Source organism: Hetaerina americana, unplaced genomic scaffold (genome assembly GCF_022747635.1).
Source record: "Hetaerina americana unplaced genomic scaffold, ioHetAmer1.1.p SCAF_3, whole genome shotgun sequence".
NCBI classification, from domain to species: domain Eukaryota; kingdom Metazoa; phylum Arthropoda; class Insecta; order Odonata; family Calopterygidae; genus Hetaerina; species Hetaerina americana.
In genome coordinates this window covers 102,254,124-102,281,136 of record NW_027286874.1, presented here as the reverse complement: position 1 = coordinate 102,281,136, position 27,013 = coordinate 102,254,124, and the positions used below count along the sequence as shown (strand labels likewise).

Here is a 27,013-nt window from a genome sequence, read left to right as displayed (position 1 = left end):
ACCTGTTTCATGGAAATTATCCCACAATAATGAGTTTTATTTGCCTACTTTGTACGGCAAATTTCATTGAAAGTGATTCTGCTCCAGGTCATTTTTGTCAAGGGCTGGTTAATTCTGCACCATTCACATTTAAAGCTACTGACAGTAAAAGTTTTCTATGCAACATTCAAGATGGGCTTTTTGGTCATAATTTTATGGCAAGAATCTGTATGACCTTCCCACTGGAAAATAATTAGAAAATAATTGACTTCCTTATAAAAATATCATATTCTTAACTGGATTCTGGAAGTATATTTTCAATGGTTTCTATGTACAGCTTATTATTATTAAATGCATGATTTAAAATATACTACTACTGTTGCTTAAACATGCATAATTTACTAAAATTTGGAACTTTTTGAAAGCATCATCACACATGTCAGTCGAGACAATTGCCTCTTCAGGTTGCCATTACCTGATTGGCGACCTGGAGTCCATGCCTTGAATCAACTAGTCAACTGACTAATCCTTGATGACATTTTAGAAAATTACCCAAACATTTCACCACCAGACACTTAAGTGTTCCATCAAATTTCTCACCATAAGATATTTCTGGGTTAATGCACAAGAACTAGTAAATTGGTTTGATATCTTGAGGAATGAGGCCTAAACTTTGCAGTACAAAGATTGTTGATAATGCTAAGCAAGTGAGTATTAAATGTAGCCAATGAAATAAAATTATATATGTATGCTTAAATATAATAACAAAAATTGCTCCGGCTTTCTGATTGCACAGAGAAAATACATTACATATTTCTCTTGAAATGCTTTTGTAATGCATACAATTATTTTCACAAATTAAAAGAGCATTCAAAGCAAATGGTTGAATATGGAATAAATTGCCAAGTTTTTCATTTAACTCTGTTATAATATTTTTAATTAACACAATGGATAAAATGATAAAGATGAAATGAAAAATGGATAAAATGATACAGAAGACATATAATACAGACACAGCCAGGGCAGCAAGTTGCTTCAGATGAGTAGTTGCCTCTTCTTCTATTTAACTGGCTTTTCTTCAACTTTTGGCTTACTTGCAGCATAGATAAAAGATTTAACCTTTCTTTTGTTCAGACATTTATCAAGATGTCCAAAACAGACTTGTTGAGATTCAAGGTCCTGAAGGGATATAAAAAATACATTTCAAAAATTATTCTCTACAAACAAGTCACGGTTATTGAAGAAAGCATGCAATGTTCTAATGACAATGCGGTATCTAACTTAAGCAATAATGTGAGACAAAAATTAATTTTCAATCTGCCTCAGGGCTTGCATATTTCCCCAAGAGTGTCTTCACAACAATGTTTTGATTCTGATTAGTGGTACACCTGTTCATGCAATAAAAATTGAATTCTACAAAATGCAGAAATTACAGGGTGAAAATCATTTTCCTTGACAGGAATTCAAAACTGAATTCCTAGATGCCTGGACAAGTCCTTTAGCTGGTTGAGCTATTAAGCTATCCGCATACACTGTGAATTTCTAAGGATTTTAAGGAAAAAAGAGGTTGTGCTGAATTATGGAAATTAAATGTCAAGTAATCTTAGTCATCCATGTTGTATTAGTCACGATTTTCGAGTGAATATTTTAACAAACAGATGTTTAACTTTGACAAATTCACAGAACTGTGGGAACCTGGATCCCTTGGTGCCTGGCTGAGTGCTTTAGACAGTTGAGCTACTGAGGTGTTCCATTACACTGCAGACATCAACGGAGCCAGGTTTGAATCCCACTCAAGGCAAATTATTTTTACGTCAAGAATTTTCTGCATTTTAGTACAATCAGTGGATTCTACCATTAGAATGATGGTCATAGCATTTCCAAGTTATTTTAACGATGCATAATTGTGAATATTTCACACTAGTACTGTCATTTGGAATATTGTTTCTAAAACATGGGTGAACATTTATGTGGAGGTCATATGCTTTTTTTCAAAAGTACTTAAATAGCGTGATGGCCATCATATTCCAATCAAATTTTCCTCATTTATTTTGTAAGGACATACATATTTTGCTGTAACATTTAATATTGTCATGAAAGAAAAGGTAGGTCTGCCTGAGACAGACTCTGTGGCAATGTCACTTCTGAATATGGATCATAAGTATGTTTGTGAAAACCACAAAACATTTTGCGGGGCAAGGATAGAAAGTTTCCTCAGCATGAACAAACACCAAAAGCCATAATGATAAAAAAATAACTTATTTACTTACCTTAAAATGAATTTATTTCACATCCTCTGTGAACCTATAAACTTCCATTGATAGTCTGCCCACATCATCTTGGAATTTAGCCAACTTTTCCTGCAAATGATAAAAGGATAATTATGATTTTTAATGTTTTGTGGATGGAAAACTACTTATGAATTTTCCACTATTTATAAAATTGTCACAATAAATTTCATCAAGCACTCAATTTAACTTCATTCAAAATATTCCATTGAATTAATTAAACAAATGTAAAATGTATGCTGCCAATTTTCTCGGCAATTTTAAACTATTGGGTAGTGCGACCAGCTACTGAAGGATCCTAGGTTCATATCCCAATTGAGGCCATTGGACAATCTCATTTATAAATCTGTGACTTTATGGTTACTAGAACCAAATTTAGGAGTAAAGGTTAGGCTTAGAAAGAGAATATGACATAGATGAGGACAGCTTGGGTCCAGGCTTACTTGATGGAGAGATAAAAGGGCATTAAGAAAATTGAAATCAAATTAGGCTGTGGAAGTAGACAACATTCCTGTGAAACTACTTAAAGGTTTAGGAGAATGTAGGAGGAAGAATTTTTATGAACTAATTCGTAGCAATTATGAGAGCGGAATTTTGCTGGAAGACTTTGTCAGATCAGTGTCAGTTCCTATTCTAAAAAAGGTATGCATTGCAGGTAGTGGATTCCAATCAGAAAGTCTCCTTGACCAAAACTTGAACAAAGGATCGACTAGCCAGGTCGATACTCATTAGACAATGAAGGTAATGAAATTCTCAAGAAAAATAAGCCAAAGATCAACATAAAATTTGGGGAACAGGAAAACTTGAACACTTAAAAGCTCACCTGATTGGAAAGTATTTTCTATGAGGGTTGACAGCATAGTGGTTGCATTAAAAAAGGGCTGGAGTTGATGACAAGCACCTTAAGGAAAGGTGTAAAGAAATGACTAGTGAAAACCTCATTTTGGAGTGCAGTTTGAGAGGGTTCAAAAACTTCCAAGTTACTGTGAGAGATGCCGAAACAGTCACATTTAACAAAATCATCTGCTAAATGTGCATTACATTACAATTCACAAATTTCAGAGTGCAAAAATAATTTGCCTTGAGCGGCACTCGAACCTGGATCCCTCGATGTCCGGCCAAGTGCTTTAGCCAGTTAAGCTTCCGAGGCATCCTCTTACTCCCCTCTCAGAGTGTAAGAGGACCCCTTAGTAGCTTAACTGGCTAAAGCACTTGGCCAGACATTGAGGGATCCAGGTTCGAGTGCCGCTCAAGACAAATGATTTTTGCACTCTGAAATCATTGCATAGTTCAGAAAAATGAGCATAGAGCCAAGAGGATAAGAGTAGAGTGGAGGCCTTTGAGATGATGTAGATGAGAATCATGGAATAAAATGTGGTCTTTAAGGAAAATAAGCAAAGTTCTAAGCATGTTTGAGGAAGAGGAAAGGTCACTGGGAGAAATTCAAAGAAAGCAGGACATGTGGCTGCAAGAGATACCATGACAGAATGTGATGCTGAAGATGGCAATAAATGGGAAAATACATGCTGGGAACCAGAGGTAGAGGAAGGAAAAGAATAGGTATTTTGAACGGAGTAAATGGAGGTAGAAAGAGTGCAGAGATAAAAAAATGAGCCATTGTAATATTTATCCTGGGATCTATGGGTGTTCTCTGTCATGTTTGTTAGGGATCATGAGTCGAGTAGTGTCACAGGGTCCACCAAAACATACCCTGTGCTGGTCGTGTACCACTAATAATTCCATTTGTTGCTGGATTAGGTAAAGTAAGCTGTCAAGGGCAACAAATATGTTTGCAAATAAATGATTGTAGCTTTTTTAAGGTAATGAATGAGCAGTTCAAAGGAACTATGGTAGATTCCACGACACTAACTTTAAACAGAGTCATCCCCTAATGCACATTACAATGCAACAACTTAAAAATGTTAAAATAATTTGCCTTGACTGTGATTTGAATCCTGATCCCTTAATGTCCAGCTGAGTGCTTCCGTCAGTGAAGCTATCGAGGCCCCAGTAGTTTAGTCGGCTAAAGCACTCAGGCAGACATCGATTTTTACACTTTGAAATTGTTGCATTGTAATGAACAGTAATCAACATGCAACTAAGAGGGCAAATAACACAGACTGTGTGGCCCCTATACTATCACCCTCAGCTTCCCCTCCAGATATGTATGTTCCAGATAGAAAGCAGAGAACATTAATGAGCTTAAAATAATTATTACCATGCAAATATTGTAAAATGCATATAAAATATTACAGAAAAGGGATAAAAGACATGTAAAAATATATATGTTAAGCACTCATTGTACCATATTAGTTTGGTTTTATAAAGGTTTTTGAAAATCCCATAAATGACTATGATTAGATTAATAATATGTCGCAGCCGTACAAATGGTCTTGCATGCATAAAAAAACATTACAAGTGGTTGCCATGAAATTTTCTGTTGGGTTGACATGACATATTAATCTCTACTAAGATAATACTAGAATATGATAATAAGAGAAGGCAGCTACACTCACTGGAACGTGAGAAGACCTACCCCCACAAAAAATCCAACTAACCGATCATCAGTCTGAAAACATGGAAAATCCCACTGATAAAAAGGGCTTTTTTTCATACCCAACACTGAATCTGAAGAAGCATGCAGGTTAGTAGCCAAACTGTAGTCCATATAATGGAATGACAGTGAAAACTCTACAAATCAAAAACTCTTGAACATGGAGTTTAAAAAGCCAAATACATAATCCTTCAAACAATTACATACCAATGCAATTTTAAGATATGACTCAGCCATTTTTTGCATATCTCCAAGGCAACTGGCATAACCTTCTTTGGTTACTTCCAACTCATCCAGTTTTTCTTTGTACCTGTGAAAGAATAATGTGGTCAATAAAAATAGTTTATTTTGTTCATAATAGAAATAGAGATTACCATAAAAAGATCAGATAGTAGGTTGCTCTATTATTTCAAATATACAAATGCTAAAACATGGATATAAGGCACCTGAAAAGCCACACCCATTGATCTCATACACGTATGTATCCATGTACGTGTGTGTGTGTATAATTACTTATTTGGGTTATCTGAAAACTTTCCAACTAAAATGTGAAATTTCTCAACATAAAGATGACTGTATCCTTCAAAAAAATAGGGGAATAGGTGCATGTGTGTATGCATAGAAAGGTACTCGCCATAATTCACTCAATCATTTTGGACACACAGTTATTCTACAGTCACTTGAGTGAGCCAATGTGAGGGTTTTTGTGAAAAAAAGGAAAAATTGAGTTATGAGCTGTCATGAACTATTTGTTTTTGAAAGATAATACTCTTATCCAAATAAAAGATGAGTTGGACACTGTAAACGGGGACCCAGCAGCATCATTTACAACCATGAAGATTTCATCTGAGAACAGATTTGGGCAGCTGAATTCAAAATTAACAGCTTGGCTGATGATGAGCATTCGGGATGACCTAAAACTGCGATATAAGGCATCATAATGTGATATCCTACCCTATTCTGGGTGATAAGCGTTATAGCAAAAGAAATTCCTGGTACTACTAAATGGTGGTGGTATTTTCTGTTCAGAAGTCAAGAGACTTGTGAAGGTCAGGACACTTCAAGAAGCCTGATTCCACAGAAACGTGTTCCACTATGAAAACAAGAATAGGTGAGCACACTGTTACCTACCGGAGTTTTGAAGATTGAAAGATCATCACAACTGTCCACTTACTTTGATTAATTTAAAGGATATTTATTTTGAGAATTACTTAGTATTCAAAGCCCGGGGTGAAAAACAAATAGCAGACTATTTGAACTACACACACACAATATTTGAACAACTGAATTTGACTACAGCTAAGTAACGATGTTCCACAAAATGACTCGCGAAAAGTTTATTCACAAGGCAAGTTAAAATTTTGAACGTTCAGCCAAGTTTTAATACAAATTTTGGCGTAAATTATCCATTTCATTTGGGATAGTGAAAATAACAAAGAGGAAAATATCTTATTATCTCTCTGAAAATGCAATCCCTTTTTTTTAACACTTGGTTCAAGGTAAAAATGACTTAAAAATAACGCAGAGAGCGAAATTCATCTTCAGTTGGAAATAACCTACTCAAAATTTGATTAACATTACAATTTCAGGCTTCACTTTGTGGTATTCCTTCATGATGCAGGTATAACAAGAAACTTTACACTGTGCAAAGTTTTCAAACTGTGCAAAGTTTCTTTTTCTACCCTCATCCTCAAAAAATGAATGGAATCTACCATTGGAATTTTGACCCACTACAGTCATATCCACCAATTAAAACCAATGTGAATGCAGTTGGTACCATAGGATTGAACATGTTCATTAAAATAAAAATGACCTATAATTAAAATGGGCATGCACCTATTGATTCACAGTAATTAATAGGAAAAGAAATTATTGACTTTGTGATTCCATACACTTTATTTAAAAACAAGCGAGGTTTCGACGTTGAACATCATCATCAGGTGCTCCTCATAGAAGCAGAATTTGTACATAAACCTTCTGATCGGGGGAGGGGGGTTGGTCAGAGAGATTGGTTTAGATATTTAGATGATGTCTTCTGTGTGTGGACAGGTTCCAATAGGCAACTTGATCAGTTTCTAGCACATTTAAATTCCATCAATTCTAACGAACAATTCACGTGTGAAAAAGCGGAAAAAAGTTTTTCCCAAGAAACTGCGGGAGATACCGCAACAGTAACTTTTAACGGAGTCATCCGCTAATGTGCATTTCAATGCAACAATTTCAGAGTGTAAAAATCATTCGCCTTGACTGGGATTCGAACCCAGATCCCTCAATATCCAGTCGAGTGCTTTAGCCAGTTAAGCTATCGAGGCGTCCTCTTGTTGAATTGCAGGAAAAAGGTTCCCTGAATTTCCTCGACCTATCAATTTTTAAAGAAAAAGACTGGTTACAGTACTCCATTTTTTGGAAGGAGATGTACATAGACCAATTAATTAATTCTTCTTCAAGTCATTGCTTTACCCAAAATCTTTCGGCATTTCATGCGATGATACACCGATTAACCTCTATCCCTATGTCAAAAATCAATATAAATAAAAAACTTAATGTAATTAAACGTTAGCAGTAAACAATGGCTATTCAGAAGATGTAATCGATGAACTTTACTGGATGAAACTTGAGAAAACAGCCTTAAGACCCATTTACAACCCACAATATTTAAAAGATCCCACTGCCAAATGGTGACAAATACTCCATCTAGGGAATATTTCTCAAAAAGCAATCCAAATTTTACCTAAAGAAAAAATTAAATTTGCCTTTTACAGTGGCTCATGCCCTGAATCAAGAACCTGATTTCTCACACTTAAGACAAAGTCCCCAAAAAACGAGAGGAGTGGTATATGAATTGAAGTGCTCGGAATGTAACACAAAGTATATTGGACAAAGAGGACGAAAACTTAAAGAAAGGATAAAAGAACACCAAATATGTGTGAAGAATAAGAACATAACATCCCTCTTTGTGGAGCATCTCATCGAGAATAACCACAAAAGTGATTTTTTGACTAAAATTCTTCATTTTGAAAATAAAGGTCAAAGGCTTGATGCTTTGAAGTAATTGGAAATTTTTAAATGTGTCCGTTACAAGGATGAACTTGCCAAAGAAATTTTGCATCCCTCCCACTCCCCACTACTAGCCCTACCACTCTTCCAAGTCAACCATTGACACTGAAAGATATAATTCTCTTTTCCTACAAGCTACATTTTAACCTTTTTAACCCTCCCACCCTTCCTCTCAGACCAACAACACACCTCCCCCAAACAGAAGGTATATATAAACCAAATTTGCTTCAATGAGGAACACCTGATGATGACGTTCAACGTCGAAACCTGGGTCGTATTTTTAAATCAAGTCTGTGGAGTTACAAAGTCAATAATTTCATTTCAATAGTTATGCAAATTCCATTCAGTTATGCCAGAGACAAATTTTAATAAATCAGAGTTAAAACTTTTTGAATTTTACCATAAAAATGTTATGAAAAAACTTACATTTCAATTGGGATGGAATAAAAGTCAAAATTTTGAAAGAGGGATAATACTTGCCTTTTCTTTACATTTTCCAATTCCACATTACTATCACCATTCGTGACATCAAGTATGCACTTCACCTGCAGCATCACTCCGTCAACTTTTCTACTCAACTGCTCTTCTTCCTACATTATAATAATAAATTTACACATTTGCTCATTTTTCATGGGAGGGCACTCCAAATAAATGTCTTTCACTATCCCTTACCTCTTTAAACTTGCTAACAGCCAATTGCCTCTCGCTTTGAAGACTTTCCATTTCTCTCATTAGCTGCTCCTTATTTCTTCGAATCAAATTGGCCTCTATGCTTACCTATATGCACAAATGATAAAAAGGAGAAAGCATTGTACAATTAGAAAAAAATAGGCCAGAATTCCAATGGTAATGAAAGTTTTTGTTTAACATTCTATGGTAATTTTAATTTCTATGTCATTTAGATATTTTAAAATTTGTTTGGTGAACATTTCCGAACGTGTAATAATAATACTAAGTTTAAAAATTGCAAATTAAAGATTCAAAGAATACACTTTGTATTTCCACAAAATATTTATTTAGAGAACCGAGGTTTCAATGCATAGGTACACATACAGGCTGGTATTAATTGTATACCTTAGGTCATCTAAATAAATATTTAATGTAGAAATACAGAGTGTATTGTTTTAGTTATGGCTTTTTTCAACAAAGTAGTGCTGGAAACTGCATTGTATTGTAAATTAAAGGTTTAAATATTTATGAACTGTTGTGATTTGTTTCGCTTGCATGTAATAGTAGCAGTAGTAGTATGAGGTTTCACTTGTTTTGTTAAAGAGATCTGTGTTTGTCTGGTTTTATGTATTATATTTTGCAATTGTTTGGGACTTGTGTGCCACCTGACAGTGTCTATTAGCACATGTGTATTTATAATAATAATAATAATATTTACATTTCCCTCGAAGTGGACAACAATTTTGCAGAAAATACAACATTCAAAATTTTTATTCCAGACAAATTTATGTAAAATTCGTAACTGCCAGGATATTTCAAGTCACCACTACACATTAGTTTTTAAATTGTGTTGATTTGACAATTGAAGGAATAGCAATCCATAAGCATAAAAAGATTAGATATGTCAACTAGAGGATTAACTACTTGCTTACCTGAGTGCTACCTGGACCATTATTAACTTATTCTACATCAGAGAAGTGGTTTATAAATGAACATCCTATAAATCTCTCTATGGTGGCTAAGTTCTTAACTATAAAACCCTTTTTACTTGCTTATAGATAGTTAATCATAGAATTTAAACATTAAAATTTAAACAGCAAATTACATGTATCCAAACAAGTCTTTCAAATATTTTCCAAAAATGAATAGCAATTACCTCAATCAATGGCAAAATAAATGTTATGTTCAGTATGTTGAAATAAAAGACATACCCCATGAATTTTATCCTGTAGAGTTTTGGCCTTAGCTTGATCCTGCATAACTTTTGATGTTATTTCCGTTAATGCATGCTCCAAAGTGGTAAGAATTTCTTCAAAACACACTTGTGCATCAGGAGCTAAATGACTGAAGTTCTGAACAAGCTTTAGCAAATGAGTTACTTGAGGAGAATCTGCTTGTATGGACATGCTTGCCTCTGTTATTTCAAACCATACCTTGTGAAGCTGAAATGAAAAACATGTCAAAATGAATTCAATACCATTTGGGACACACAATCTTCTAAAGCAATGAATAAATTTAAACTAGTACAGAATTTTCTTCACTGCATTACAATTGACTTATATTAGTGGTAATTTTTAATTGTCCATAGCCAAATAAATTTGCATGGAGTCATCAGAAGGAAAACTATAGAAAATAGCATTATTAAAGTGTAAATGAAAAAATACTGAATAATAATACTGATTTGAAGACATAAACAAAGTTATTAAATATTATATTCCATGTATTCACTAATATTATAGAATAAGTTTTTTAGTAGAATATCATTTACACAGTTTGGATTTCCTGTGTTCCAAGCATTTATTTGCAGGTGGTACATAGTTTGTTGAAGAGTTTGAATCATTGGTGTGAGATGCTATTGAGCTTCTTGATGTTCCATGGCTGTTAAAATGTATGATCTTGTGTTGTAATCACGGAAATCTGAATTTTTATGAAGGAAATTAAGTTTTGTATTCATATTTAAACAATAGAATACAAGATATTTATATCAGTACAAATACCTTCAGGATATCAAAGACACAAGATGTTGATGCATGCATTTGGTTACCGCCATTGTACATTAATCAGGTTAGTATTAGCATTTTGATTGACCAACATGCATCATGGCTGCTATAAAAAATATATGACGGAAGTATCTGGCACTATATTTAGTACTTCAATCCTAAGATGACTACAGATAGTCCACACACCAAATGCTCAAAGAGCATGGTGATAACTCAATGCAATGATGATTCATTATAATTGCTCTAGCCAAAACTGTTAATATGAAGCATTGCCCTATTCGAATCCTAAACCTGGGCTTTACAATAAGGGGATGAACAAGGATAAAGAGGCATTTTGAGATGTGCATATTGAAGAATAGAGACAACAAAAGATATAGAGAGTAGGGAAAACAACAGTGTTTAATATGATGAATGCAAACACTAAAAAGGCAGAAAGTGGATAGATGAGGTTCTGAAAGGTATCGGAATTCTGAAGGCTGAGTGAAAGAGTGCTGATGAAGAGAAAGTGAAAACTTTTGGATGGTACTAATGCAGGTAGAAATTATGAGGAACCAAAGAAGTAACTAATGTAGCAAGAGCCAGTGAAAACCCATTTATGAACAAAGGAAATATATCAACTGGGTTAGTTTCTTAAGATTTTTTATTGCAGTAACTGAACAGATGCATTACCTGAATAATAATTATGAAACTGCTCCACAGAAAGGAAAAAAAAATATTTAAAATTAGCCAAAGACGTTAAATGTGATATGGAACTGGGAGGTAGTCTGCATGATGTCGTGGAGACTTCTCAAGGAATGCTCCTAAGCATGCCTTGAGAAGTAAATCACACTCCAAAATGTACAACCCAATGTGCTGAGATGCTTTAATTCTTAACAAGTGAAGTTATTTTAAAAACATGAATCTAGCCAGTTTTTCATTATGATAAACTGCTAAATAACACTTGTTAAATTTCCATACTTCAAATAAAACACCAGTTTCTGCTAAATGTGCCATTATCAAAGGTAACTGATAATCTGAAATTCTATTTTCGTTTTCCCTCCTTCCATTCCCTGTATTACATAATATAATGAAAAGTTCCTATGGTGACTATTAATGTAATTCTGTAATAAATGGGACCCATTCCCAGGATATTCCCACCATTTCATAAGAGTGAAAGAATGTTTCCTAGTGATTTAAAAGAAATATCCACAGGGAAAAAAAAACAGCGAATATCTTTAGTCCACCTCTGCGATATTACTGACCAGATGAGAAAGTTGTGCCATTGGCTATTAAATGTAACACCAGTGGTAGAAGTATGTTTGCCAGGAAATACAATATGTATTTCTTGGTCTTAATAATATCTTTAATTAAATTAAAATGTAATTTGCATTGTCCTTAAACAAGTATTTTCATCCCTGACACATGCTGTGTATGCATAATACATATATATCACAGTGGCCACAAGAATTCAAAAAGAAATTTTCCACACATTTCTAGGTTTTGCAGACCAAAATATACAATTTTTCTAGGTTATTCTTCCTGCAATTTATAACATATATAAGCTTGTCACACCAAGATGGAAACCTTACCATTTATAAAAATATAGTCTAGCGCATAAATAAATAGTATTGTGTAGATTCTACTGTAAATCAATACTCATAAAAACAACCACAACACACCTTTTAATATGAGAAAAGATTCTTTGTGTAATAAGAAATATTTGTATGACAACAAACTTGGTAAGTGGGCATATATCAAGCCCAAATAAGTCTACGACCATTGCTGGTTGGTATTAATACATAGAATAGGACATAGTATGAGAGGAAAGCACAGCTGTGAAAACACTGCAATCACAGCTACTTCACCAGTGAATAGGCAGAAACATGTTTTACATACACACTTATCAATTTCAGGGCATTTTCGTAATTTTCCAGCTTTTCCAGGTGTGTGGCAAACCCTCATGCTTATGGTAGTCTGTGAGTAATGATGACTATTAGAAGTTTTTTTTCAATTATACTTTGATGGTTGGCTTTATGATAACCTATGAGGACTATTTGAATACACTATTGAAACATGCAAAATGTTGTACTTAAATGAAATTGAGTTTGTTTAAAAATATATGAAAATAACGGAATTTTATTTTTTTAGCAAAAATAGGTTCCTAGGGAATGTGTAATTGTTTCCCCACACATTAAAATTTTTTAATGTTTAAATTCCTATGATTTCATTGTGATTTTTTTTACTATCCATGAAAAATCCTCAAATAAAGAAGAACACTGCAAAAATGCTAAATTTCAACTTATGATACTAATTTTGTCATGCTGCAATGCTAACATCTTACAACCTTCCCAATGCATTGGAAAGTAGCATAACCATCACCCAATTAGTGGATAAACACAGATCATAGAACTCTCGAGACTATTTAGATTAAGCTTTGATCTTAAAAAGGTAAATTCTAACACATGGCATTGTAGAGTGTGCCAATTATTTACATAGCATAAATATACTAGTTATTAACAGACATGGATTTTACCACCAACAGTCATTTTATGTAGGTATCCCCCTTGATGATAAAAATAAGTGTCCAAACCTAAACCAATTACATATCAATCATTTTCTAAGCAAACTACACATCGATATTTTTACTTCAAAATTATACTTTCACAACCATTATGATTGGTGTAAAAGGTAACGCTAAGAAAATAGTAAAGAGGCACCAGGGATGAGGTGATGGGAGGAGGGCATGGCAAGGAGAAAAAAAGAAGGCAAGAGAACGAATGGAAATAAAGCAAAAAAAATATACCCAATGACAGCTGGCAACAAAGAATGTCACAATTATGATTGATGTAATGAGTACAGTTGGGGAGGGACTTAAGAAATTTACTATTATAACAGCAATATGATGCACACTTCAACAACTGATGGGCCTGAATCTGAGAATTCAAACTTATGCAAGAGTAATTTTTCCATTTTTTATTGTTAATTAGGTTTTATATCAGAAGATATTCACAAAATATTTTATATCTGTTGTAAGATAAAAACTACTCAAGGGGAAAAATTATGTGAATGAAGATGTTAGGGATACACCTATTTGGGTGTGAACCTTTAAAAAGGAAATGCATATTCACAACATGTATACCAGACCCATCTGCTAAGATGTGAGCACTCACTTAGCCATTAAACAAGTGTTTCTCTGCTCATTTCAGATTATTAAACCAAAAATGAGCAAATAAAAATATTTTTGATAACAAAAGCAAGTTTTATAATACACATTATTTGTAACACTCTCTTAGAATACATGTTCAAGTGAATACTATACCTTATTACGAATGGCTGAAATTTTCACATCCAAACTATCAACTATCTTCTTTGTCTGCTCACACATTTCAACAAGCATTTGATTTCCTTCTTGTGTCTCTTTATTCTCTGCAACCATTTGATCCCATTGAGGTTTCGTGAAATCTTGCTTGGAACAAATTACTTTCAAAAGTTCTTTTTCTTTCTTTTGTTCCTCAATCTTGGAAACTGAAAGAAACATGAAAATTATTCAACTACTTCAGGGTTCACATTTTTGGAAGCAGTGGATATGCATTGAAAAATAATAATATTACCATTCCACCAAAAATGTAATGATATGACATTTTATCTGTTATGATATCATCAATTGCAAAAGTTTCAGCATTCATTTGATATTTAAGTTCAGAAATGGCACTAGGACAATGGACAATGGACTTTGGTGGCACACTGCATGGTGACACCAGAGGCTCATTGCAGCAGCTGAAGCCATTGTGATGGACAATCGACATGAGACAGTGGATGAAATAGTTGCAAATCTGTACATTAGTCATGGTTGAGCACATTAAATTTTTCATGATATGCTTAAGTTCCACAAAGTGTCTGCAAGGTGGGTTCCACAGCATCTCACTCCAGGATTGAAAGATGGTTGACATTTGTAAAGAACTTTTGCGGCACTTTGATGCAAGAGGTGATGGCTTCCCTACAAGATTTGTTACAAGAGACGAAACCTGGGTCCATTACCATGACAGCGATCAAGGAAAGGTACCATTCATAATCACGAAAACCCAAGAAGTTCCTGGCGTAGCTAACTACAGGGAAGGTTATGCTGACACTCTTTTCGGATGAACGAAGCATTATCTTGGAACACTACATGCCTAGTGGAACCACCATCACCAGGGCCTCATTGTCCAACAGGTTGAAAAATCATATTTGGTCTACAATCAGATCGAAGCAACGTAGACATCTGACTACAATTATCACTTTACAACATGACAATGCTTGACCTCAAACTGCCTGTGTAATAGTTGCAACCATCACTGATCTTCACTTTGATATTCTTCTACATCAGTCATACTCATCAGACCTTACCCCAAGTAATTACCACATGTTTAAGCCAATCAAAGAGGTGATGGGAGGAAAGAAATATTGTTCCAATGAAGAGGCACATCAGGCGGTGCATGAGTGGGTGCTCACACAACCACAATAATTTTTTTCCAGAGGAATCTGTGCACTGGAGGAAGTGTGTTGAACATTATGTAGACTATGTTGAAAAATGATGACACTTGGGTCCCACTTCTGTCCAATAAATCTCACGTAAAAAATATTTAAGGGTTGCCACTGCACTCGCCAATGTATTTCCCTCATACCATATCATACAAGGTCATGGAACATATAATTGTTCTTTTGATGATGAGACACCACGATAGTCAAGAGAGTTATTAATGGAAAACCAGCATGGTTTCTCAAAGGGTAAATCCTGCGAGATACAATTTATACTGTTTGTACTTAATATCATTCGTTCGGGAGAGAGTAATATTCCAGTGGACACGGTATTTCTAAATTTTAGTATCAATTAGCTATTTTAAATTATTTAAAAATATTTAAATTCTAACATTTCAAAGCTATACCACATTAAAGATCATAGAGAGATAAAAGTTACAATTTAGGATGAAGCTTTCTCTCTCCACATGGATTGCAGACCTTAGCAGCATTTTTGTGTTCAGCCATAGATAACCTTGGAAGCCACCAAAACCTTTCCCCATGTTGACCTACAATGGCCAATTTCATTAATGAGGACAATGCAAATTAGGGACCTGCAAGGCTTTGCGATTCGATCGAACAATCAATTGAATAACTTGATTCGAAATTTAAAATGTAAAATATGTTCAATTCAAAGATCGCCCATGCTTAATAGGATATGATTTCTTCCCAATGATGCCAACAATCTTCTATGAATGTTTGAGTATTACATATACACATTTATACTTTGATATGCATTAGAACTAATTGCTTTAAAACTCATTGTTACTTTTTAAAGAAGGTATGTAAATGTGATCATTTTCCAATATTTTTGTCATAAGGTTATCCAAATATGTAAAATTCAAAATGTTCAAATTCAAGTAATTACAATCTGAGGCATATAGAATCCCCTGAATCCACTCATTGTGCCTTCTTGGAACCTCTTACTGGCACATCCCCCACCATGTCTCGAGTTTCTTGATTTATTTTTCCTTCTGGTCACTATTTCTTCCAATATTGTCCACACTCATGTAGTACAATATCATGTTCTTAGCTCTATGCACTTTCTGCCTGCCTTGATTTCATCCAAAATGTGCATTCTTTTACTCACTTCACCTCACCCACCCAACATTCTATCCTCTAAGCATTCCATTGGCTCTCAGTAACTCCTACATTCACTGGTTCTACCTTCGAAAGTCTTCCTTCAACCTTCTCTCTTCTCCCACCACTTCAAATCTTGCCATAAATCCCGAAGCTTGCCATTTACTACGAGTATAGGCACACCATTTCAGGGAAACAACATAACACTATTTTCTGTGAGTATCATCATCTGCAGAAAGAATTCAGCAAGCCCAAGAGTATTCTGATCAGCAATTACTAGATAGTGATGGTGTTTCATTACTTAATTGGAATAAAGACAGCAAAACATTTCCCCTCTGGGCTAAAGCAGAACTTGATTTAGTTGTTAGCCAAGCCACAGTAGATTTATTGTAGGGAGTTAACAAATTTAAGAGTAAATTTATATTTTTTAGAATTCACAGATTTACTGTTCAAATGTGTACTTTGAGTGAGTGATATCCAAAGAGTGGCTTTTAAAAAATTTCCAAATATTTTATGTACTGTATTCATCAATGAGTATAGTTTTAAGTACAACGATGACTTCAATTAAATCTGGAGCTTCATTTTTTAATGTTCTTTTCACTGGTTGAATTTTTTTCTACTTATGAATTTTTATTGCTTAATTTTCAGCTTTGAACCAAATTTTCTAGCTTTTTTTTTTACAGGTCAGTTGAGGTAATTGGGGCTATTATTTAAAGGAATAAGAAAATAAAGTGTGCTTATGATAACCTTGTCTAATAACTAAACATTCACTTGTGAGGGCATACCTAGGTATGCTCAATGTGATTTGAAGGAGAATGTTTGATTCGCGTGTCCTTATTTCGAATCTTCAAGAATCTCTAAAATAAAGGTGTATTTTACTATATTTTTAGCAAATAAAGCTCTAAAAGTTATGACGCAAAAGGTTTCTTACCCAATATTTCCCTCCTTTTTACTTCTTCGTTTATTTCACTTGTAATCCTTTCTGTTTCACTTCTCCGACTGCTATTATATGTTCCAAGGCTTTCAATTTCTGAAATTAGCTCCTGAATTTCGGCATTGTCTTTCTGTAAGTAAAGGATAGAGAAACTTTGACTCTTATGCTATTGAGAATAGAAATGACCATTTAAGGGCGATAGAATTAAATAATACTTCTGCTTGTTCCTTCAAATGGTTAAAGCTTCCTTGATCAGCATCCAAAATAGCCTTGAGTTGGTCTCTCCTCCTCGTCAAATCTTCTATTAGTTCAGGTTCAGTGTTCCGGGTGACATCTGAAGAAAAATGGATTAGAAATAAAAATTTTTAAAATCAGTATTTTCAATACAGACTTGTTATGCCAGTGAACATGGTAACAACATAATATTTACCACTACATTAGTAGTAATGATATCAAATCAATACACTATGAGAGAAAATGGGGAAGTATATTTATCAACTAGATACAAACACAATATCAGTAGGGGGTTTGATTGTATTTTGACAAATTCAAATCTTGTTTATCACTTTAAAATGTTGATTTCAGGCCCTACTTTGTGAATCACAGTTATATGGAAATTTTGAAAAAATAATTTTTTTCTCAAACTCACTTCAATTTCACACACAAATAGAAAAATTACATTCACTAGAGCTTAGAAGATGCAATGAAAAATCTTAGTGAGTAGATCCATGAAAAAATAAAATTGCAACTCTGCCTTTGGTTTTGTGTGCTTGCAAAACAAAAGATCAAGTACCAGTAGGTAAATTTAAATAATCACCTTATTCTTCACAATAGTCATGCCCATTATTCCCATTGGTTACTTACCATTACTTACTTAATACGTTTCAATCAACCCTTTTACTTACGTAAATTGGATTAGACTATAATGAAGTAATCAAAAGATTAAAAAGATTCACACATGCCATAACATTCAAATACATCTTCCTGCTCACTCCTCTTGAACACTTACATACCCAGCCCATTAGTCATAAACCTAAGTCCTAAAGCTAAACTTTAATAAAAACTAGTCCAAGTTGAAAACACTACCATTTTTCTCCCCAAATGATGAACTCGCATCTAACTACACCCTGATTCAGCTAATCCAGGGCTGGAAGCAGCCTCACCCCATCCCATTCTCCATGTTTAATGTAATTTTTATGAATTGAACTTGAATGTGCGGTCTGCAATATTTCGTATTCATTCCCTTTATTCCTCATCACTTGAGTTTAGTCACATCACAGACAAGTCAACATTTCAAACATAGAGACAAGGGATATGTAATTACATTAATCAATTTATGTCTAATTAGCCTAGAGCAATCTTAGGAGAAAATTGCAAAAAAAGGGAGGCACTATCTTCCTGATTAGAAAGATATCCTCGTATCACTCAACATAGATTCACATGCATTTCGATGGCAGAGTCAGCCATTGAAACACCGGTCATTTAGCACAGCACCTGGTGGAAATCCTGAGAGGGCTTTATTAACAGCATTTGCAAGAAGGCGTGAAATCTCTCATCATTTTTATATTTCTATTTTTGATAAAGGTGGCACATGGTGTTTACAAATTACTATCTTTGTTGGAGCAACAGAGCATTGTGAATTTGAGAATATTTGAAAAATACACTATAAGCTTAACTAAAAGCTGTGAATGTTCACCAAATAAAGTCAGTTCAAATAAATGTCTTACTATTTCATCACAGTAATGGCCTTTTTTGGTGTACACAAATAAATTTTCCAAATCCTTCCATAGTGTTCTGATAACAGGAGTGACTTTTGAATGGTTGATGCTAAGTTAGGATGTTAAACAATGAGGTTAGGCAAATATGCAAATACTTTTGCGAGAAAATTTTTAGGACTACAAAAAGCCAAACAATGAGTGTTCCTATGACTCATAACGTGACCGTGACTCTGCCCTGTAGCATTGTCTCCGAATAAACATCTCATTTAACTTGCATCATATTTACCTACAGATGGGAAGGCTGAGTCCCCTCGTCCCCAGTATCTTAGGGGATGCCTAATTAAATGCTCACAATACTTATTAAGCCACAAGCCATACAAAATATTCAATTGAATTCCATGAGAATGACATCTGGACGAGGCTTATAGGCAACGAAGGGGAGAGAACATGCTCCATCTCCCCCTCCATAGCATGTACGTTCCTGAAGAATATCTAGCAAGGAATGTCGTTAATACAAAGTATGGAGGACAAATTCTCCACAGCAAGAACATGAACCAATTTTTGGTTCATTTTCCCCATGACCACTTTGGCCATTTCGTTTAGAATTTCCAAAAAGATTGATTAATAACATACTATTCCCAATTCCCTGACTGAGTAACCAACTTAAGCTATTAAGTCCCTGGTAAAATCACAAAGCATTTGAGAAGAAATACACTTAAGAGGCACTTGAAGTTAGTATATAATAAGCAATTTATACCAGACCCTTTTTACCCGTTATGTAAGCCTGATAAGCCCACACAGAGTGATTAAACTCTGACCCCTTCCATTATATCCTTCTTTAACGAAATTTTGGAAAGACCAATGAAGCCAAGTCTTTACTTTACAATTCACCACAATGACCAAAAGACACGATGGTTACAAATGAAAGTGATTGTGACAGATTTTTGCCCCTTCTATTTCAGTGGTTTTGCTTCAACTCTTTTGAGCATGAAATAAGTAGGGTATCTGAGCCAATGAATATAGCTAAACACACTCAAACAAGAATGTTTTTACAGTCCTACAGACTGATCTTAGCATAGCAAGGCACACAGTTACTTATGGCCTTCTACATGACAGAGATAGACAAATTAACAAGTGACATCAATTACTTGGATAGTAACATCTTGAATTAAAAAGTAAATAAATTCAGGTTTTATGAAATACAACTTACATATACGAGTTTTGAATTCCTGAACATGTTCTTCGAGAGGTTCTTCTGTTTCTTCATTTAAATATGCCGCATAAGACTTCAAGTAAAACTCCATAACAGCCTGAAAATTTGTATATTCATTTTCAAATTAACATTAATAACAGCACTAATGTGAACTCAAGTTTGTTCTGTTGGCTCTCAAGCAATTGTGAGAATGACACAGCTGTTAATTTTATTGTACAGTTCTGATCTATCTTAATAATTTTTTTTGAGCATGGAACAGTTTTAAAATTGAAATATATGCACCTTAATTTCTTTATCTGTGAGTGTATGAAGCATGTAGGTGTATTAACTGGGACAAAAAGAAATGAGTAACTAGAGGCAGTAGAAAATATTATGAGTGGGGAAAGTGAGATAGTACAATAGAAGAGAAATGGGAAAAATGTACAGAGGATCATCAATACGAGGATGGAGAGGAAGGCAAATGACTACTTAGGGGAAAATCAGTTTGGATTCAGAAAAGGAAGGGACTTGCATGATGCTATAGCAGTAATGAGGTCACTAAAATAGAGGAGAGCATATAATACAATCAAGATTTATACAGTTCATAGATTTCAATAAAGTGTTCCTTGGAGTTAATTGGGTAGAATTAATGAATATATAGCAGAAAAAGAAGTTAATTGTAGACATACACAAACTGCTCATGCCTCAGACTGCTCAAATGTCTATGGGGGATGGAGAATTTGGATGGGCTGTGTTAGAAAGAGGAGTAAGATGGGTGCGCATAATCACCTGTACTTCTCAACAAACATATGGCGGAAATGATAAAACAGGCAGATGAAGAACTGGGGATATGAAGGAAAGTCTCCGAGTAATTCATAAACAGTTAGACTAGCATATGATTAAGCTTTAGCTTGCCGGGGGTGGCAAGCATTGCTGAGCCCATTGGAGGGTCAGTGTGAAATGAGAATAAATGGAAAAAAATCCAATTTTATGAGGTTTTAGAGAATGAGAAAGGTTAAGTTAAATATCACAATAGTCGTTCATAAACTAGAAGAGGCGGAACAGGTAAACTATCTTAGGGAAGAAATGAATTAAGCAAATAAGCTTCACGAGGAGGATGGAGTTGATGACTGAGATGTTGAGTAAGGATATCAAGAAAAGATTCAATGAACACTGATAGGAGCATGATTTTGTATGGCGCAGAAACATGGTATTTGAAGTAAGATGATAACTGCTGCTTAAGCTTTTGGTGTGTGAGGCCTTAGGGATGAGAAGAAGAATGGAAAAGATAAAATGGATGCAAAGGAAAACAAACAAGAAAGTACTAGGCATGGTGGGGAAGGAGCAAGGAGTGCTGGGAGAAATTCAAAGGAGGCAGGAAAGGTGGATTAATTGGTGGAAGCATTTTAACCGTGGATGGAATGTTGAAGACAGTGATAGAGTGAAGAATGCTAGGTAAGCAAGGTAGGGAAAGGAAAAGGATAGGAATATTGGATGAAATGAAGGGAGATAGAATTTGTTGTCTCCGGCGTATCTTTATGGAATTTGCATAACATATTGAAATGGAGATAGAATGTGTGGAATTTGAAGAGCAATTTATTGCTCTGTGGGGTACCATGCTGGGTCTAGCTAGACAAAGCTAAGACATATGGTGATGATCAGTCCTCGTCCATAACTCAACTTCAATGGTAAACAATGAATAAAAATATGTGTATGCATAGGAATGGTATCTTACTGGGTAGAGCATCATAGTAAATGACGATTTTAGAAATTCATAATTATGCTGAGGATTAAACAATCAACTAAGTTCCTTGGAATATTAAAAAAAAAAACTAGGGAGGAATGTACAGAACAAGAAGCCTCAATAATGTTTTAATGATTGAAAAACTAACATCATATAGGTAGTGGAGTTTAATAAATTACTCAGGCATATTCCTTGGCAACAAAATGGTAGAATTCTGTAAATATAACTGCTCATTTTTTACGCCAAGAATTATGTATTCTTGTGCAAGAGGAATATTTCCTGGGTTTACTGTAAAACTGGTTGTTTAAATGAAAAAAATGTTAATAAGATATTAAATACATTATTGGGCTGAATTTGCTTCTTCATCAATGAGCAAAAAGCTGAACTGCAGGCTGACTTAGTGCCTCACAGCACATGAATTATTAGTGAAAAATCATAGCTTTCAATTAAAATTTATCTTCATATCTCCATTTCTCTGTAGCTTTTCATGTCTTTTGCATTCATTAGACATTAAAAAAAAGTTTAAAAGAAAAATATTAGAAAGTAAAACAACAATGAATTGTGTATTTATATACTTTTGGTATTTCAATTAGTGCCTGCAACATTTTCCCACAAAATTAATTAGGCCAGACACGACTAAGATTTCTTCATGACAAAGTCCTCATTTAACTGATGCATAGGCATACTATGTTGGCTGCATTAGTTTTCGAATCTATTTCTTTTTAATATATATTTATGGTCTAATCAGCAAATATAGATGTAGCAATAAGTAGTCAATTGAACTTCAACATATAACAGGACTATTTTATTGACTTGATCTAGCATCAAACTTTTTTTTTCAATAATATTTACTAACCCAAACTGAATTGATAATTTTCATTTTATTATAATCACCATTTTGGAAAACAACAAAATGAGAGACAATAAAACAGGAAAGTGTCATAAAACTAAGGTTGGAGGATCACAAAATAAGTTTTGCTGTGTTACAGGAAGACACACAAAAGGACATACCATTGTATCAGTGTCCGGAATACTCTCCAATGCCACCTCAAATGGTTCCAGCCATATAACCAGATCTACCAGCCAACCCAAAAATGCAATTATATATGGCCATGAATGGGGAGTACTTGCTGCATGAAAAAGAAAAGAAATTTTTTGCTGTCATCATATTTGAAAATATTGACATCCGAAAATGATTGTGAATTGAAGTTGAGCACTTGCAGGGAGGAGATAACAATTTAAGATCTACTCAAAAGTATTATATTGTTATACAAAACTTTCAACACAACTGGCCTAGCAAGAGCATTAGTTCATGTGCGGTCAGCAAAGAAATAGGGAGTTATCAATTACAATGGAGGAATGCCACATCATTATTTTATGGGGAAATTCAATAAAAGTGTAAATTAATACAACATTCTTGGAGAATCAGGCCTGAATCTCAGAAAAAACAAATATTTTTAAATATAGTAAATCGTTCTTATTCAATGACTCAAATTTTAGTATATTATAAAGCTGAAATTTCATTGCAATACAAAAATAAATTCTGAACATCTAGAAATCTTACGTGTAAGAAGATGAGACTTGTAAATAACCCCTGGATAACCAAGTTTTTTGGCTATCATTGGTAAACTGTCATGATAATTTGAAGAATTAAAATCCACTTTTCGTCTTGATCCACATTTCCTGAACAACAGATTGAACAATGCGATGAATAAGCCCTTGTTCATGTTTTTCAGGTCGCTGCTTTGGATGAGACCAGTGGGAGCTCTCCCATGCCCACCAGCCAAGAGGTCCCCAACTAAACCAGTTTTATTCAAATATGTTGCCACATGCCGCGAAAGACGTATCTGCGCATTTTTGTCCAAAGCGATACGTTGCTCCTTTCGTGCAGCCTGGCACTTGGCACTCAACTGGGAAATGCATTCAATGGCTTTCCTGTTTTGGAGAGACAAATCCTCATTCAGACACACAAGAGTATATAATTTGGATCCTCATCACAAAATTCATTATAAAACAAGCATGGAATTCACCCAAATACATATTCTTATGCCATGAAATACTCTCATTAATTAAATATGCCTACCAGTGCATCAATCACATTTCTTAAAATGCACAGCACACTAATTACATGCCTTCTTTCATCCTTTTTCCAGCGATTGTATATAATTTCTAATCACCTGAAAATTCTAATCCTCCACATTTTTTTCAAAATATGATATTAAGAGAATCACAGTTTTTCCCAGAAAATACACAAGACGAGTAGTTCCTGAACTTTCCACAGAATCTTAGTGCTGGTCAGCATGGCTGTTTCAATGGACAAGTCTGCCATCAGCTTCAGAATTTTACTTCACCCTGAAGACAACAACTGACTCTCCGCCAAAAAATTGGTGACGACCAATGCTATGACACATTGGGAAACCTGAGAACTTTTTATCCATCTCAAACTTATTAGGAAGTATGCTTCAACATATTAATCAAGGGCTGCTATTATAATAAAGTGCTTATAAAAGTGAGGGCTTGTGATAAATTAATAAAATTTGTATTAATACATGGAAAAAGAAAATGTTATGCACATTTCCGTCCTGTAAATCAGTTTAACGAAATAACAATGAAAATGGCCAAAGGAATGGATAACATTATTCTTCGAGTCAAACATAAAAATAGTATAACCTCTAAGAAAAGACAGCTACCAATTAAAAATTCACTGCCAGAAATATGGACATTAAAACAATGCAATAATGTGCTAGAAAAGGCAGTCATTGCAGCCAATTTGACCACAGAAATAATAAAAACCTCATTTACTCATAAACAAGTTGATGCTTTATCACTGGCGTTGGTGGTTCATGGTGTAAGAGGATGTCCCAGTAGCTTAACTGACTAAAGTGCTCGGCCTGATATTGAGGGATCTGGGTTTGAATCCCAGTCTAGGCAAATGATTTATACTTTGAAAATTGTTGCACTGTCATCCTCTTTTATTTATTGAGCAAAAATTAAATTTTATGCTATATTGTTAGCTTAATGCATAATGACTGCATAGTAAAAAGTTCATTGATTTGAATCCATCATTGCATCAGCAGCAGTCATAGAAAGTTGAAATATTCAGTTCGCCAATGTAATGTTGATGGCAAAATGTGGAAATGCAATGAAGTTTTCCTTTTCCCTGAATAAATCATCAATCGAGGCCTATGTAATGATTCATGAGGCTTGTGGAGAGGCTGTTTTCCCTACAGCATAACTAGATGATGAAATGGTTAAAGAGGGGAGACTATTTCAAAGTGGACCCAGATTTCTAGCCACTGCTCTTAAAGAGGGAATTACATGCCATACTTGTACAATGCATGAATAAAGCTGATGCTAGTATGAGATAATAGTGTCCAATTACATTAAAACACAATCAGAAACATAGAAAATTATACTGTATGCCACTCACATCCTCATGACAACAAAAACTGCACATGACACGTGTGCAGTTCAGCAGTTTCTGTGATACCTTTCGCAAAATACCAATTATCTAGTGAAAGTCAGTGTGATAAGTGTTCCTTGTCCTCCCTGTAGCCCAAGCCTAGCCCAATGAGACTTTTTCCTGTTCCCCAATGAGAAGATACACCTTTGTGGAAATTTTTCCATTATAGGCAAAGATGTTATGGTTATACATAAGAACGTATTTCAAAATTAAAATATATTAAGGAGACATTCACACCCCCTTTGCACTTTTGGGTCTGGTTCAGGACCAGTATTCTGACTGGGGACCCACTGAAGGAAACTCGCACTGATAGATCACATTCAATGGTTTGTAGGGAGGTAAATCTTTAACGAGTGAACAACTAACCCAATCACGTGGTCTACTATGAATAGTGTCATTCTGACAGCCTGGGACCGACTTCATGATACATACCTGGCAGACAAGCTCACACGTGGAGTAACTGGATTTTGCGGAGTGAATAGCAGTCCAGCAGTGGAACATGCTCCAAGGTTATTATCATATCCCATCTTTGATACACTCCTGGTACGATCCAATGATGAAGACCGTCTTTTGGAACTGACTTGAGTAACAATTCTTGGTATACCACTCCTCGGTCTCTTCTCTTCTGTAGCCATTAAGCTGAAAAGAAAAACGTCACCTAAATACACAGTAAATCCATTGAATGCCTTTCAGAAATTAATCCCAGGAGCGTACCATCGCACATTTTAAAACATACTTTCCCTTGACTTTTAATCTTTTTTCGCAATGACTTAGAATTCAACTCACTAAACGCTATTCAACGGACAGTTTAACAACATTTGAAAAATCAAGCAGAGCATTCATTTTATTTCCAACATTTTCGGTGTAATTAAACAGGGCTTACCTACTATCGATACATAAATAAAGCGCCTAAGGGCTGATGCTTTGTCAACGATTTAACTGCGAATGTAACTGTAAGTATGAAATCCCCCGCCACACGCCCTTGCGGCGGCTTGCGGGGTATTATGTAGATGAAGTTTCATTCCACGAATGTATACTAACATTACCACACAATAGTAATAGTATGCCATAACAATGCCGAGCAGCCCATTTAAACTTTATTTCGTCAAATACACATGAGTATTACATATTCAATTACAATCTAGCAACATTGACGATATTGCTGATAAAACGATCACGCGAATAACTAAAGATTGCTTCGCAATCCGGTTGACAGTACTTGACCAAATTGTTGGTAATCGAGGACGATGCGCAGTCAATGAGCGACATTTATTATAAACAATGGCAATAAAATACCAAAAATTAACAATCCGATCACATTAACCCGCATAAAAAGAATTCAGAAATGTCAAATATCTCAGTCGTTTTTACTAACAGTGGAATCTACTTACCTGTAATCTTCTGCTGGATATCTTATCGGATCCACTGAAGATCGTCTCCCCTGAGAAAATCTTTTTCTTATTTTTGTAATGGGATCCATGGTGATCTGATTTGGCAGTAAACTACGTGAAGTTAACCGCAAGAACAATTTCACACTTCTAAATCGTTGATTGTGACTGTTGACGATTTTGAAAGCGAGCACATACGTGATTGGCTCGTTTCGAAGTGATTGCCTAGCCAATTGGAGCTTTCGGAATTACCAAAGCAAAGACGATTTCTAAAGGGTAAGGGGTCGGTTGTTCGACACCGCTTCTTCATTTATGTTTCCTTTTGTAATTATTCAACCCCAAAGAGAAGCTTATCTTTAAACGGGGTTGTTTTTGTGTTATTAAATGTTATTGTCTATTACTTGACATCTG

General features: G+C 34.8%; 1 protein-coding gene and 1 non-coding gene across 2 annotated transcripts; both read right to left on the bottom strand.

Annotated features, from left to right (window-relative positions):
- Ndc80 (kinetochore protein Ndc80) lies at positions 1 to 27,005 on the bottom strand. The gene is made up of 14 exons (XM_071588172.1): positions 26,606 to 27,005; positions 25,647 to 25,853; positions 23,316 to 23,686; positions 22,763 to 22,881; positions 20,026 to 20,125; positions 17,313 to 17,431; positions 17,095 to 17,227; positions 13,846 to 14,051; positions 9,759 to 9,989; positions 8,551 to 8,655; positions 8,359 to 8,468; positions 5,029 to 5,131; positions 2,250 to 2,339; positions 1 to 1,158 (listed from the first exon to the last, which is right to left on the bottom strand). The coding sequence occupies exons 1-13, from the start codon at positions 26,692 to 26,694 to the stop codon at positions 2,262 to 2,264; spliced, it is 1,971 nt and encodes a 656-aa protein (XP_071444273.1). The 5' UTR covers positions 26,695 to 27,005; the 3' UTR covers positions 1 to 1,158; positions 2,250 to 2,261.
- Positions 7,061 to 7,133, bottom strand: TRNAS-GGA (transfer RNA serine (anticodon GGA)). The gene has a single exon. It is a non-coding gene; the product is annotated as a tRNA-Ser (tRNA).
- Positions 27,006 to 27,013: the final 8 nt, after the last annotated feature.